This window comes from Channa argus, chromosome 10, assembly GCF_033026475.1.
Source record: "Channa argus isolate prfri chromosome 10, Channa argus male v1.0, whole genome shotgun sequence".
Classification (NCBI taxonomy): Eukaryota; Metazoa; Chordata; class Actinopteri; order Anabantiformes; family Channidae; genus Channa; species Channa argus.
In genome coordinates, this window is record NC_090206.1 from 16655630 (window position 1) to 16669209 (window position 13580).

General features: G+C 37.0%; 1 protein-coding gene across 2 annotated transcripts in view; it reads right to left on the bottom strand.

Annotated features, from left to right (window-relative positions):
- kdrl (kinase insert domain receptor like) overlaps nucleotides 1-13580 on the bottom strand; it is a 40879-nt gene that overhangs the window by 10607 nt on the left and 16692 nt on the right. For both annotated transcript variants that reach the window (XM_067518141.1, XM_067518140.1), the window contains 14 exons: nucleotides 13287-13392; nucleotides 11530-11638; nucleotides 10201-10482; nucleotides 9536-9682; nucleotides 8698-8826; nucleotides 7682-7788; nucleotides 7086-7215; nucleotides 6307-6411; nucleotides 4612-4725; nucleotides 4418-4506; nucleotides 4097-4250; nucleotides 3249-3346; nucleotides 2460-2582; nucleotides 1547-1658 (listed from right to left, as the gene is read on the bottom strand). In XM_067518141.1, coding sequence (XP_067374242.1) covers nucleotides 1547-1658; nucleotides 2460-2582; nucleotides 3249-3346; nucleotides 4097-4250; nucleotides 4418-4506; nucleotides 4612-4725; nucleotides 6307-6411; nucleotides 7086-7215; nucleotides 7682-7788; nucleotides 8698-8826; nucleotides 9536-9682; nucleotides 10201-10482; nucleotides 11530-11638; nucleotides 13287-13392 — 1805 coding nt within the window. The remainder of the gene's footprint in view (nucleotides 1-1546; nucleotides 1659-2459; nucleotides 2583-3248; nucleotides 3347-4096; nucleotides 4251-4417; nucleotides 4507-4611; nucleotides 4726-6306; nucleotides 6412-7085; nucleotides 7216-7681; nucleotides 7789-8697; nucleotides 8827-9535; nucleotides 9683-10200; nucleotides 10483-11529; nucleotides 11639-13286; nucleotides 13393-13580) is intronic.

The following is a 13580-nucleotide window of genomic DNA, read 5'->3' on the forward strand; positions in this document are numbered from 1 at the left end:
GCTAATTAAAGGAAAATCTTTTATTTTATTGAAAAGGTTAAAAACCATACTAATTTACACCAAAGTTTGAATGGCTTTGTTTTTGAAGTGATATCATAATCCAGAATCATATAACTACAATAAAACATTTCCAATGTATATTTAGTATGACAGATACTATACACACCTGGCTTATTTTTTGATCTCAGACACATTTCACAGAGACATCAAAAACCGTCTTGGTTTACTCTAAAACCTCTGCCGCTCCTTTGCTGCTTTTTTTTGTCATTTTCTATACTTGTTTCCTGATTTATTTTATTTGAGGTTGAACTAACGCTACCCAGATGTGTAAGTGTTTTTTTAACAATAAATGTGGTGAGAAGGTGTCAAGAGTGAAGAACAGGAAGAAAAAGAAGGTTAATAATGTGCTTTACACCTAAGATACTATACAATTTGACACACTTTCTATTCAAATGCAAAGGGTAACGACACCATATGGCGATGATCCAAAAGCAGCACAGTCACAAAGTACAGCATAGCAATACATTCAACTTTGGCTCGCCTAACCATCACACGTACTTTTCCCCTGCTTCCCATGGTGACACGTGCACATACAATATTTCCTGTTGAGTCCTGATATAGAAATGTGTGGTGAGCTCTGTACAGTGTTGCACAGACAATCACAGGCAAGACTGTAGTGGCTGCACAGCAGGGGGAAGCTTTTTACTGTGATGTGGGTGTTTGGTTACAGTGAGTTTGTGTTGCTAGCTGGGAAGAAACAGATAGCCTAAATAGAGGTGTTTTAATGATCCATGCCAATGCTAAAACATGGTCTAACTTCACTAATGTTTTCTCCACAAGTGGCATGAAAAGATTTTCTAAGGCTGAAAACACAAGTCCATGCCCTTTGTCCCAAAGGCACATTTACACAGTGGAAAAGACAGTTATTGCGCAGTACATCTGGCAGGGCTATATAGCTAGAGGCACCTAGTGAGCCCACTAAGCCAGAGCTCTCTTCTAAAAGAACATCTCTGGTAACAGAACCCAGATGTTTAGAATAAACTACCACTAGATATGAACCGAAAAAAAAAATTTAAAAAAAATAATATTTTTTCACCATGAAAGACCCATAATCTCTAATTACAGACTGGGACATCTTAAATGAATTTGTGTGTCAAGTATGAAATATATTGTCACCATTTTATGACTTTCAAGACTTTAACTTTGAAAAATCAGTCACCATTGTACACATTGCTACAGTACAAAGCACAGCAACAGTAGGCAATACATGAAATTAGCAGTATTTTTCAAATCCTTTCACTCTATACGATATTACAGTATCTCTGTGTTAATCGTTTTCAACTTGTCCCCGTATAATTTGTATTTAGCACATTATACATTATAAGTTATAGTTTGTTGCTTTTACAATTAGATTTTTTTGATTAATTGATTATTGATTGTATAAACTAGCTTTCTTTGCTCCCTTGTATGTTAAACAGTATTTACTTTATTTATTTATTTTTGTGAATTTTGAAACGTGTAACCAATGCTGAGTCATGACACTTACCCAGAGAGAAGATCTCCCACATGAGAACACCAAAAGACCAGACATCACTTTGAGTTGTGTAGATCTTGTCAAAAATAGCCTCAGGCGCCATCCATTTGAGGGGCAGTCTAGCCTGTACAGACGTATTGAGAGAAGATATAATTTACTGCTTTTTTTGACCAGTGTGCATTTCTCGCTTATTAACTACCACTAATTATCCTGCAACATCTTTCATATGTCCTAAGACAATTGCCTTATCTAGTATCCAAACAAACCGAAGTGAGCATTTTTTTGATTTCCAACAAAAGCTTTTTCAGTTATTTTTTTAGTCTACAAAGTTAGAAGTATCTTAAACCTGTTTCACATATGAACTCTAGACAATGTCATGAGAAATCAGTGTTGGACATTGTCAGCAGTTGCAGTTCACAGATGTGGGAGATCGTCTGAGTGAGAAATATCCTCACAGGAAAAAAATGTGCTTGATTCCAGTGTGCACAGGAGGCACAACACAGTAGAAAACTTAGGCTGTACAAACCAGTTGAGGGCACATTGGAGCCATGCATGTAAAAAAACGATTATATCACTCAACTACAATGACAGTAAAGTAAGAGAAACATCATCAACATGCCCATTAGCTCCCTTTAAACCCTTCTGACAACAAGGGACAAGGTAGCGTGCTGCATGCATGAGCTGGGAGGGGCTTAAAGGATAAAGTCCGGATAACATCTTACTAGGACATCTGCATTCTTACATACACCGCCTCCAAGTCAGGAGAATATCAGAATTCCAGTGCATGTGTAAAAGGGGCTTTAATGTTTGACATGTTATGTATTATTGAATTGCTTTTGAGCAATTATCTGTAAGTAAACCACAGTCAGACACTAAATACTATAATATGGAAAGAATTAACACTTTAAATATTTTAGTAACTTACATCTCCTTTGCGCACGTAATCTGGATCTTTGTAGATGTCTCTGGCAAGTCCAAAATCGCAAATCTTTACAACATTATTCTCAGAAAGCAGAATGTTTCTTGCAGCCAAATCACGATGGATGCACTAATGAATAAAGAGAAGAAAACAAATCTTGTTTGGTGTGACATTGACTTATGTTAGTTCATGTACTTCACTTTACAGTGGTACTCTGTGCATCATAAAGCATCACTGCTTGTAGAGCAACAAATGCTAAAGTCACCAGTAATAACACAATACAATATGATGTGTTCAGTTATCAGAAATGGTCTGCAACAGGTTATTTACAATACAGTGGCTCCAATCTCAGTTCTAACAGTTCTATCCAGTCTTCCCAAAATTATGAATTACTTCAAAATTAAACAAGTCTTGGAATTGAAATATTAGATTCACAATAGTAGTATTATACAGCGAACATATTAATGGTTAACTAAAATTTCACAGTACACACAAAAAGATTCACGCATAAATTAATAAAAGCTGAAATTTGTCATTTGAAATGTATTCATGTACAGTCCCGAGATGATTTGCATGATATGTATGCATGTCAACTTTAAAAGACTGGACTTCTTTTTGAACTGAGTATAAACCAGTTCTACTTGGAGAGTATAGTGAATATTAAAAATATCCAGTAAAATGTAACATTGAAATTAAATAACATGTTTTTTTAATAATATATAATAAAATGTGTAAACTGATTAGGAGAAAACATAATATTGTTTTTTATATAAATTTTTGTGAAGGACAGAATACCTTGCGTGAAGCCAAGAACTCCATGCCTTTTGCAACCTGGAAACTGTAGCAAATTAAATCTTCCAAGGTCAGGACTCTCTTATATAAATCCTCAGATTCTGTGAAACAAAAGATAAAGCTTTTTTATACTAGACCTATACAACCTTTTATATTCAGAATAATAATCTTGCTCATTTAACTTTTAAATGTATACAGTGTGATCAGCAGCTCTCAATGCATGCCAGATAAATCAGATTAGACAAAACAGTAACAGCCCTCATGGGGAAACTGCAAATGTCCCAGACAACAACACATCATCTTAACAATTCATCCTGTCTCGCACAGTAAATGTCCCCTCCTACACACTCTGACTTTAAAACATCCTTTACAGATGAGAGATAAAAATAAATTACAATTCTTCCTCTCTTTTAGATCTCAGGTAAAACTTGTGGTTATGGGCCAAGTCTGCTGCTTGGGGGTCTGACAGAACAACTCACAAAGAGTTCTTCCAATAGTCCACCTGAGTAAACAGCTTATCAAACCAGAAATAACATGTCAGGAACAACACTGCAGACGTGACAGGCCTGAGCTTGGATCCTGAGAGTAAAGCAACACTCAGCTCGGGACAGGAAATAAACAGTGGCCTCTCCAGACTCAGTGGGGTGACAGCGGCTCCTGCTGCAGTGATTGTACTGCTGAACGGGAGGAAATGTCCCATCAGTCTTGGGCTAGAAAACAATCTGAGGGGAGCTTTTATTCCTGGTTAAGAAAGGTGGAGCAGGGGTGAGAGGGAAGGGGTGGAGAGAGCAGGAGGGACAAACAGAGGGGGGGAAAGTTTTGAAGGGAAGCAAGATGCACTTGGCCTTTACCTTCTTCCTCTTCCTCTGAGTCGCAGTAACTCTTATCTTCGATGAAGCCCGAGCTGGCTGAGCTTCCGGTGCTAGCCACGCTCTCCAGGCGGCGTTTCATCAGCTCACTCAGCTCGCAGGACGATCCTGATAACACCACCTTACCATCCTGACTCTGACCAGCACACATATTTGGTTTGAAATAGAATGAGGTTAATGGTTGCTGCTGACATACAGTACATGGGTCTTTCTATATGGATGTCAAAACCACTGAGCTCACAGCTAAATGACAAAGTACAGTTGAAGTACTACAAAGTCTAAATCATGCAGTGTGTGGCTGACCTTATAGACAATGAAATCCTCTCTTTTGCTTCGCAAATAGTTTGACAAGTTGCCATACTTGCAGAACTCCACTATCATCATGAGTGGTCCTGTAAACATGGTAGATTTCATATTATTATTCCTACAGCATGTGACAGATCACAATAAGGATCCTAAGGATTTCCTTTTAAATAGGTCCTCAGTACACAGCTTACCTCCAGGCTTTGTGCAGGCTCCCAGAAGATTGACCACGTTCAGGTGGTGGCCAATGTGGATCAGGATCTTTAGCTCTGACATGAGAGCTTTTCGCTCATTGGACGTGGCGCCTCCTATAATAGTGTAAACACACAAAGAACATGTTCAGATTAGTGTAGTAATAATTACCCTGACAAAAAGGGCATACTGTCTATTTTCTCAATAAAACATTTTAAACCCAAACTACAGTGAACGCTTGATTGCATATTCTCTACTTGTCTTTTCATTCTATTAATGAAGTAATATTTCTTGTTTACTGCAGATCAGTAAAACTGAAAACGATGTTTGTTAGTTAACAAGTTACCAACTCTGAAATGTCACATCTTAGGGAGTATGACAATAACCTAAAGATTTAAAAAGAAGTTTGCCAGAGGTTCCTTTTTTGTTTCAATAACCTAAAGTTTGACTGTGTACACACAAAATATATAATAAACATCTAGATTATTATTTTTTTTAATTTTCTCTATGCCTCATAGAGGGAATGGAATAACTTTTGTCGTTGCCATATGCAAGCATAGAGAAACACTGAAAAAGCCTGCACAATGGTAGATGGATTATCTGGGAAATGGTTTTTGATGAAAAACATCCTCAAAGTTAAGTGCCAAAAAAACTAGAGAAATGAAACAGGGGCTGCTCACATTACATATCTCTACTGATTTTAATCAGTTTGAACAATGATGTAAAGTCATCACAATTAATTCTGAAAAGTATTTTTTGTTACGTCATCCAACAAAATATTTATGAGCTGGCAGCTAAAGCAGTTAGGGAGTCTCTGGCTAAACCACGGTTGATTTGAGAAGACCTGCTGCTTTCCATTAACTCTGACCTGCGACTAATAACAGCCAGAGAGTCTGTTCCTCACTGAGAGGCTGTGATTTATGCTGAGACATGATTAATGCTATGACAGTGACCAGCATCTTCCCACCTGCCATTGTTTTTTTAATCCTAACAGATAATTTATCCTAATATGGCTAATCACTGACAGCTATTTAGTTCTCCAGTAATGTAGCTTGATTATTTTGAAAATTAGACATCATTCCCACAAGCTGTGGTGAATGAAAGAGCTAAGCCTCTTTAGTAAAAACTCTTTTTAGCTTCTTGGTTTTCCTGTTTTCATTTTGATCAAACATTTATGGTTTGTTGTGAATATTTGGAAAGATACTGGAATTGGATTATAAATAATTCCTCCTAAAATCAAAGACAGATACAGATGATTGTTCCAAATCCAAATATTAGAGCCTCTAAGATATTTCAAATATAAACATGTTTTTAATGCAGATCTTTAACATTCTGCTCTGAGCTGTCAGATCCGCAGTTGCTTCATCAGGGGCACTTAGCCTTTACCTCTGACTGCACTTTGGGAGGAACAAGTATTCTTTGCTTTGAACTGAACTTCTATCCAAACATTAATTGCAGGCACATGTGCTGCTTTACTTCATGAGCCGGTTATGCAACCAAAATGTCAATCTTCTGCAAAAATGACAGACAGCTGGCCTGCTATGATCAATGATGGTGTCAGTGGATTAATTAGGCCACATGGGTAAATTAAACTAATGTAAAAAAAATATGTAGAAAATTGTCAATATATAAATAGTCAACTTAATGTTTTCCAATAATATTGAAGTCATAGTATGATTATGTTTTTGACATCTTACCTTTCAGCATTTTGACAGCAACAGTTTTGCAGGTTGACAGCTTGTCGATTCCAAAGGCAGATGCCTCCACCACTTTCCCAAAAGCTCCGTGGCCAAGAGTTTTGCCTGGCAAAAGAGGGAGGTATTTCATAAATGGGATGACATTAGAGTTTCCTGTCCATGAAGTTAGAAAAAAACAGACTGGATTCCCTGTCAGTCAGGCTGTGGGTCTATAATTAAAACAACACGTGGTTGCTCTAAACACCAGGCAGTTTTTCAAGAGAATTTAGGGTTCACTTGAGACAGGTCATTGATAAGTAATAACCCTAGACACCAGCTACAGGGAGGGGTGACCCCTATTCAATGTACCTTCTTTATGTGGCTTTGTATATCTGAAGCACTTTAAAATTAACTTTTAACCTTTTCTAAAAAACGAAATAAACCAAAAAAAAAAACATCTGGAAATTGTGTGTTGAACTTGATCTGTATGTTGATATTTAGTCTGTGTTGTGACCAAATGCTACGACCAAATGTTATGTGGTGAAAGAATATCATAACCATAGCTCTTAATAACCCATTATAGTTTCATGTCAACTATGTGGAGGATATAATTGATTATAACTTTACAATGAACTCCAATTACTCATAAAACTCCATAAACTATTTAAACCTATTTGAAATTTAGATGAGGTTAATCAGCTGACTGTGTCTAAAGTTGTTGCTTTATTATTGTCTGTAATATGTATGACACTGTGAATCTTAAACACGTCTCCCATATATTGGGGTTGCACAGTTCTCACCTAGTCGCAGGCGGTCACGAGGAAACTCCCATTTGTTGCTATCATACTGAAGAAGGTCATTCTGCTCCTCAAGTGGGCACTCATCAGGGTCAATAATGATAGACGGACCCATCTTATAGTGTCCCGGTTGCTAAAAGTATGCAAGGTCAGAAATGAATTTAGCAATCATAAAAAATTAATTTTGATAATAATGAGCATGGCACAAGTTCGAACTTTTAACTTAAGTTTAATTTTAAGTAGTCAGCATGTAGTGAAAATGTTCAAATCATTAACATCTGAGCACTAAAAGTCACAAACATTTTTACAATGTTTACAGTTTTTTTGCATGTGTAGTTAGCACATTATGTTCTCTTTTCATACATATAAACATTCCCAATTGTCAGGAAATGTGTAAAATATAAATAATAAATCTATATTTTCATTAAACAGTCATTCACAAGAAGCATGAGTCAGAAACACATTTGCTTATTCATGAAATAGAAACAGCAAAACTATTACAAATGTGATGTCACTTCTTGGCTGCTAGAACATTTACACATCCTGGCAAATGAAAATCTTATGTGGTTGAAAGCAGTGGAAATCATGTATTGCCTTACCGTCCTTAGCTTGCGGATGAAGAGGATAAGCATGAGCCAGAGGAACGTGGCTGCAGCTCCAGTACACACCAGTATTATTACCTCAATATTAGGTTTCCCTTCTTCCCCTGGAAAGAGAACTGTCATCAATTACAACACCCCTTTGGGAAAAAAATCTATGTGTACTCTTCATCATGTCAAAAGTCGTTATATTTACGTGGATGTGTAGAGAATTGGGATCAAAAAGAAACTTACAAGTTTGTAAAACAGTGTGGCTTTTGACTAAAGATACTGAGGCTTTTATTTTATGTTATTATGCAATTTGTTTCCTTATACGTTTTCTCTGAAAGACTATAAACACTGGAAAGTAGAATCACTCACTGGTATTTCTGGTGTGTTTAGTATATGCCACCTTTTTTCTATAGTGTTTTAAACTACACTGTTTTTATAAACATGCCTGCCACATGTTGAAAGCCTATATCCCTTGAATCTACAAAAGCCTTTCTGGCTCTTATTTCACAGGGTCCTTGACTAAACAGCCAAGGGCAATCATGCAAATATGTTTGGAATGAAGTAAGTAATAACTCAAAAGTTGAAGATCAAGAGTAAATTCATGTTCAGTTAAATAAGAATCTAATCAAATGCCTACATGTGGACAAAACGGAAGTTTTACTTGTAAGTGTAAGGAGCCGCACACATGTAAAATGACAATCATTGAGTTTTGAGTCTTTTGGCTACAGGAATCCATCTCTACAGCCATTAGTGGACCTCCTAATACTTCACAGAGGTCATATCCTCAAGCCAAGCACCCTTAGCCAGAGCCTTGATCATAACACTCAATTTAGGCCAGCATTCCTGGCAGCCACAGATTATCTGTCAGGGGAGACTTTTCATACTGCAGTAAGACCAGAAACAATTTGTAGTGGTGAAAGGAAAACATGACGCCACAGGGATTTTGATTGGACATACAGAAAAAACAATGACTCCACTTGTTGTACTGATAATTTTTTAAATCTCAAGGTGTCTGCATGACTTACCGAGCACAGTAACAACAGCACTTGTTTTTGCAATACCCTCATCATTGCTGGCAACACATTCGTACAGACCCTCATCATCTTTCTTTACTCTTTCTATGGTCAGAACTCCGTCTTCACCCATTGTGATACCTGCAACATGAACCAATTTTAGCAGCTTGTTATTTAACAGCAATTTTCTGTGAAGAGGCAGCCTTGCAATATTGAAAATCAGGTGAAAAGCTATTTTTATCAGGTAGTTAAGCTTGCATTTTTTTATAAATATGTGTAGCTGGAAAACACCCACTTTTGCTGCAGATGAGCATTTGCATATGTAACATAAATATACTTTTCTTATTTCTGCTTAGCTTCTGTGAGCAAGACCTTAAACACCATTGTCCCAAAATTAAATAATGCTGTGGGATCAAAACTCATGATAATATTTTATATGTATATATATATATATATATATATATATATATATATATATATATATATATATTTATTTTCTAACAGTAGTAACATTACTATGGTCATAAAAAATGTAAAGATGACAACTGAAACAATGTAAACATATCGCTTACATTACAAGTAATTGCAAGTACAGTCTAACAGCACAGCTTTCTTCCAAAATAACTGTACACTAAAGTGAACATCAGTGCCGTAAAAATCTTAATTGACCTAAAATAGCAGGATCATCACAACTCATGAAGGTCAGATGATTTTTTTCTGATTGGCCTGGTCTGTTTTAATCGAAGGGAATAACACCTAAAGTCTTTCATTTGTCTTTTCACCAAAATCAAACAACAAAATAAACAAAGCAAACATTCATATCCCATGGCTTCCTATACTCTCAGGTTACCTGGGCCTTGTTCCACTAGAATGCCATTTTTATACCAGTTGATGTAGGGACGAGGAACTCCAAGGGCAAAGCAAGCCAACATCAGGGTGTTGCTGCTGTTCACATCCTGATTAGTCAGATTCTGACTCAGCCAAGGGCGTTTTCTTGCTGCAGCAAACAAAAAAGTTTAAAATGCTTTAATATTATCTTGTTTAGACAGCAAATCATCAAATTCTGCAAGATTAGCTTCTGAGTTCTTGTGTGAATTGACCTATAGCAGCCGAAAGATGCCCACTTATAACATGGCTAAAGTCCTCCAGAATGACAAAGCTACTGGGCGACTGTGGCCCAGGAAGGTAGAGCGGTTGTCCACCAATCTCACAGTTGTTGGTTCAATCCCTGGCTCCTCTGGTCACATGTTGAAGTGTCCTTGAGCAAGACACTGAACCCCAACTTAGTTGCTCCCAGTGAGTGTTGGCCAGCTGCATAGCAACTCCCCCACCGGTGTATGAGTGTGTTTGTGTTTGAATGGGTGAATAAGAAGCAGTGCAAACTGCTTTGAGTGCCAACAGGTATAAAAGTGCTATATAAGTGCAGAGCATTTAGCTAGGTATTTGTTAATATACAGTTTATGGAAATGGTTTTGTAAAACTATTTAAAAGAAATGCAATCGTCTTCTAACTTACCTTCCACATTAAGTGAAGCAGTCTTGATCTTGTTATCGTGCATCTTGTAGCCTTTGCACTTATAACCTGAAGTGCTGTTCTGGGACACATTATGCAGATGGAGAGAAAGGGAAACGGAGTAGTTGCTGAGCTGAAGACTGGAGACATTAGAAGTAACAGTTTTATTCTTGGAATCCAACCACTCTAGTTTTTTGTAAAGATAGCGAGCTGCCCGACAGGTCAAAGTGATGTCATCCCCCTCAATGGCTCTCTGAGGTTCAGTAGTAATTTCCTCAGGTTGATCTAAAGTGACATAATAAAGAAATTAGGTAAATTATCTGTTTAGATATAATGTATTAATGATCAGTTAAGGTCAACTAGATTTTCAATTAATTATACATTATAACATTTGACATATTCACATGAGCAGAGACACGTATGCTCTTGGCCAGAGATCCTATTTTGGATACAGAGCTGGTCTTTGCAAGGCCAAGAATGTGAAATTTGCAGTTATTTCCTGTTTCATCACTCTTAATTTGAAGCATGTTGCCAGTGGACAGCACTGCTGATAGTACTCCTGCACACATCCAACTGGAGTGAAGCTACATGCCCAAGGGAACCAAATTGGGCTTATTTATTCAGATTGCTGGAAAGCAATCTGTGTTCCAAAAGGCAAGACAGTCATCTTGAAAATTCTGTCCTGTTTTATTTTAGCAACATGCCTGCATTCCTCGTGTTCCTCACCTCTGGGACACTAGCTTTTAGTACCTGGCCTAGTCTCAATCGTGGGCTTACCTCGTGTATTGCCCTCCAAAAGCAATCCTTCACACTTTTAGGAAATGTGTTTAGCTGTGCTTCATGAACTGTGCTTGTACGCAGTGAAAACTGAACCCTGTTGCTATTACATAACTGTCTCAATTGATATTAATTTAGGAAACATTTAGAAATTCCCTGATGCACATAGGAAAGTAAATTCTCACAGCTGAAGGTTAGCAGAGAAAGAAGAATGACCTGCTGGCATTGAAGCAGGATTGTAGCTATTCATAGTTGTTTTTAAACATGTAATATCTCTAATATGGCTCATGACATGTTTGCCTCTCTTCTGTCCTAAATCTTTTGTGGCTACAGTGAGGATGATTTCAATGGACCCCTCTGGTCTTTACATTGCACAGTATAATCTGCACATTCTTTCCCTGTGCTTGTAATTTGTTACAGTGTGTACTGTATGTGTAGATTCCAGTGTACTTTGAAATTACATAAACATTTTGAATTTCTATATCCACTTTCATCTAAGATTTAAATTCTATTTCAATTAATATTTTTGTTGTTTTATTGTGATAACCCACTTACCAACAACGTAGAAAGGGAACGTCAATGTGCTGGAGCCCACCTCATTCTTGCTCACACAGGAGTACATTCCTGACACGCTAGCCTCTCCTATCAGCAGGGTACTTACAGTCTAATTGGGATCAATAACATGGTTATTACTGATTATGCAACGCAAAAAACAAAACAAAACAATTGCCTAATACATCACAAACTATGTTACTATTTTGACTTAAATGTTGTGTGTGATTCATCTTTGTGGTATAGTCATCATTAGAAGCAGTAAATTGCTGTTAACAGGTGAGTGAGAAGCATGGACGGATATACTTCAGTGTCACTTTAATGAAGGGATACACATCATATAAAACCTACTGAGTCTCCTTCAGATCAGTGCTACAGATATAGAGCAGGGGCTCCATGTCCAGATCTGAGAGGGCACCTTTCATGCCACTCACAAGCTTGTCATCCCACTAGTGGAATGGCTCAAATAGACAAAATAATAAAAGAAACCTGTGTGAGTGATAGACAGTAAAGAGTTTTTGTTTTTAGGGGACTACATCAGCAGGGAATGATCTGAGTACATCATCTGGGTGTAGGCTGGCCTAAGCTTCCTGGGTTTACATGAACTATTGTATTCACTCTTTAAAACACAGCTGTAGCCTTGAAACAATTTCAGTATCCCTGTACTTACAATGTTCAATTCATGCTGCCATGACATTTCTCAAAACACAAATGGAGTGGCCTTATGGTGTTATGTTACAGCTATTACTCAGCATGACGAAACACAATCTTGAAAGCAGTCCTTTAAATGATTGTGCACAGTCTCTAAGAGGTGACCTGAGCAGATGCACTGTGACCTCTGCACGTATGAGTTTTCCTTATATCATGACCCTGGCCAAACTCTCTCTCTCTACTGGGTCACTTAGAAACCCCAGCTCTGACCAAATTCGTACTCATGGGCCAACACAATTTATGTGGGGTGATGGAAAAGAATTCACCTCCAACAAATCCCTCTTCTTTTAAAGGGCTCTTGTTATCATTGGCCATTGGTCCTAAACCTAACAAAGCACCAGGGTTTAGCCACCAGTACTGGCAAATGAGTGGTGCCTCACCTGTTTATGTCAGCATCATATTAGAACTGATGTCCAGTTAAAAGAACAAATTTAAAATTACCTGGTGAACAAATTACTAATATAATGTAAATAATACGAGTTACATTAAATGTTTAATTTGCGAGCAGGCAGGTTCTTCAGAAACAAAGGCCTGAACAATAAACTGGATTAAAAATGATCACTGCAAAAAATAAATGTGTTTCTTTCACAGGTTTCTTTAAACTACCGTAAACAAGCTCCCATACAACATTTGCACTTTCCACATAGTAACTCTCCCATGTTTTTGTTTTGTATGACAATTTGATTTGATGTTTCCTATAAGAAATTGTTACTGACAGATTCCACCTTGATGCCTTATTGTTGATCTTTCACAAAATTTGTCTTTATAGGAAGGTTTTTGTGTCAAAGAAAAAACAATTCAATTATATTACTATGTTTAATTTATCTGTAGTCTTCTGTATAGCGCTAATGTACAGTATTCATTAATATGGCATATTTCTCCTCGTATGTAGCACCTCATATAATTGTAACAAAGGGATTTTCCCATTTCTGCCTGGTTGCCAAGTCCAAGTCCAAGAATTAATTCTGTCCTTTTAAACCTTTTGAAAATTGCTGAAGAACAACATCAAGAACATCTCCTGTCTAAAATACATACATAAAAACACATACCTTGTTTTTGTCTTTAACCATTTCATTTATTTGGTTTATCCAGTTGTGGGGGTAATTTCCCTTATCATTTCTGCTGACCAGGAATGATTTGGTGTAAGGAATGCATCTACAGAATGGATAAAAATACAAAATACATGACTTGACATATAGTTTGTGAACAACAAATTAGCCAGTGTAGGCAGAAAGCAGATTTTTATTTTATTTTATTTCATTAACCTAGATGTAATTCACAGTACTACTGGCTAAATTACGGTAAAAGTTAAATCATTAAAGGCTGAGGAAATTTTACTGATC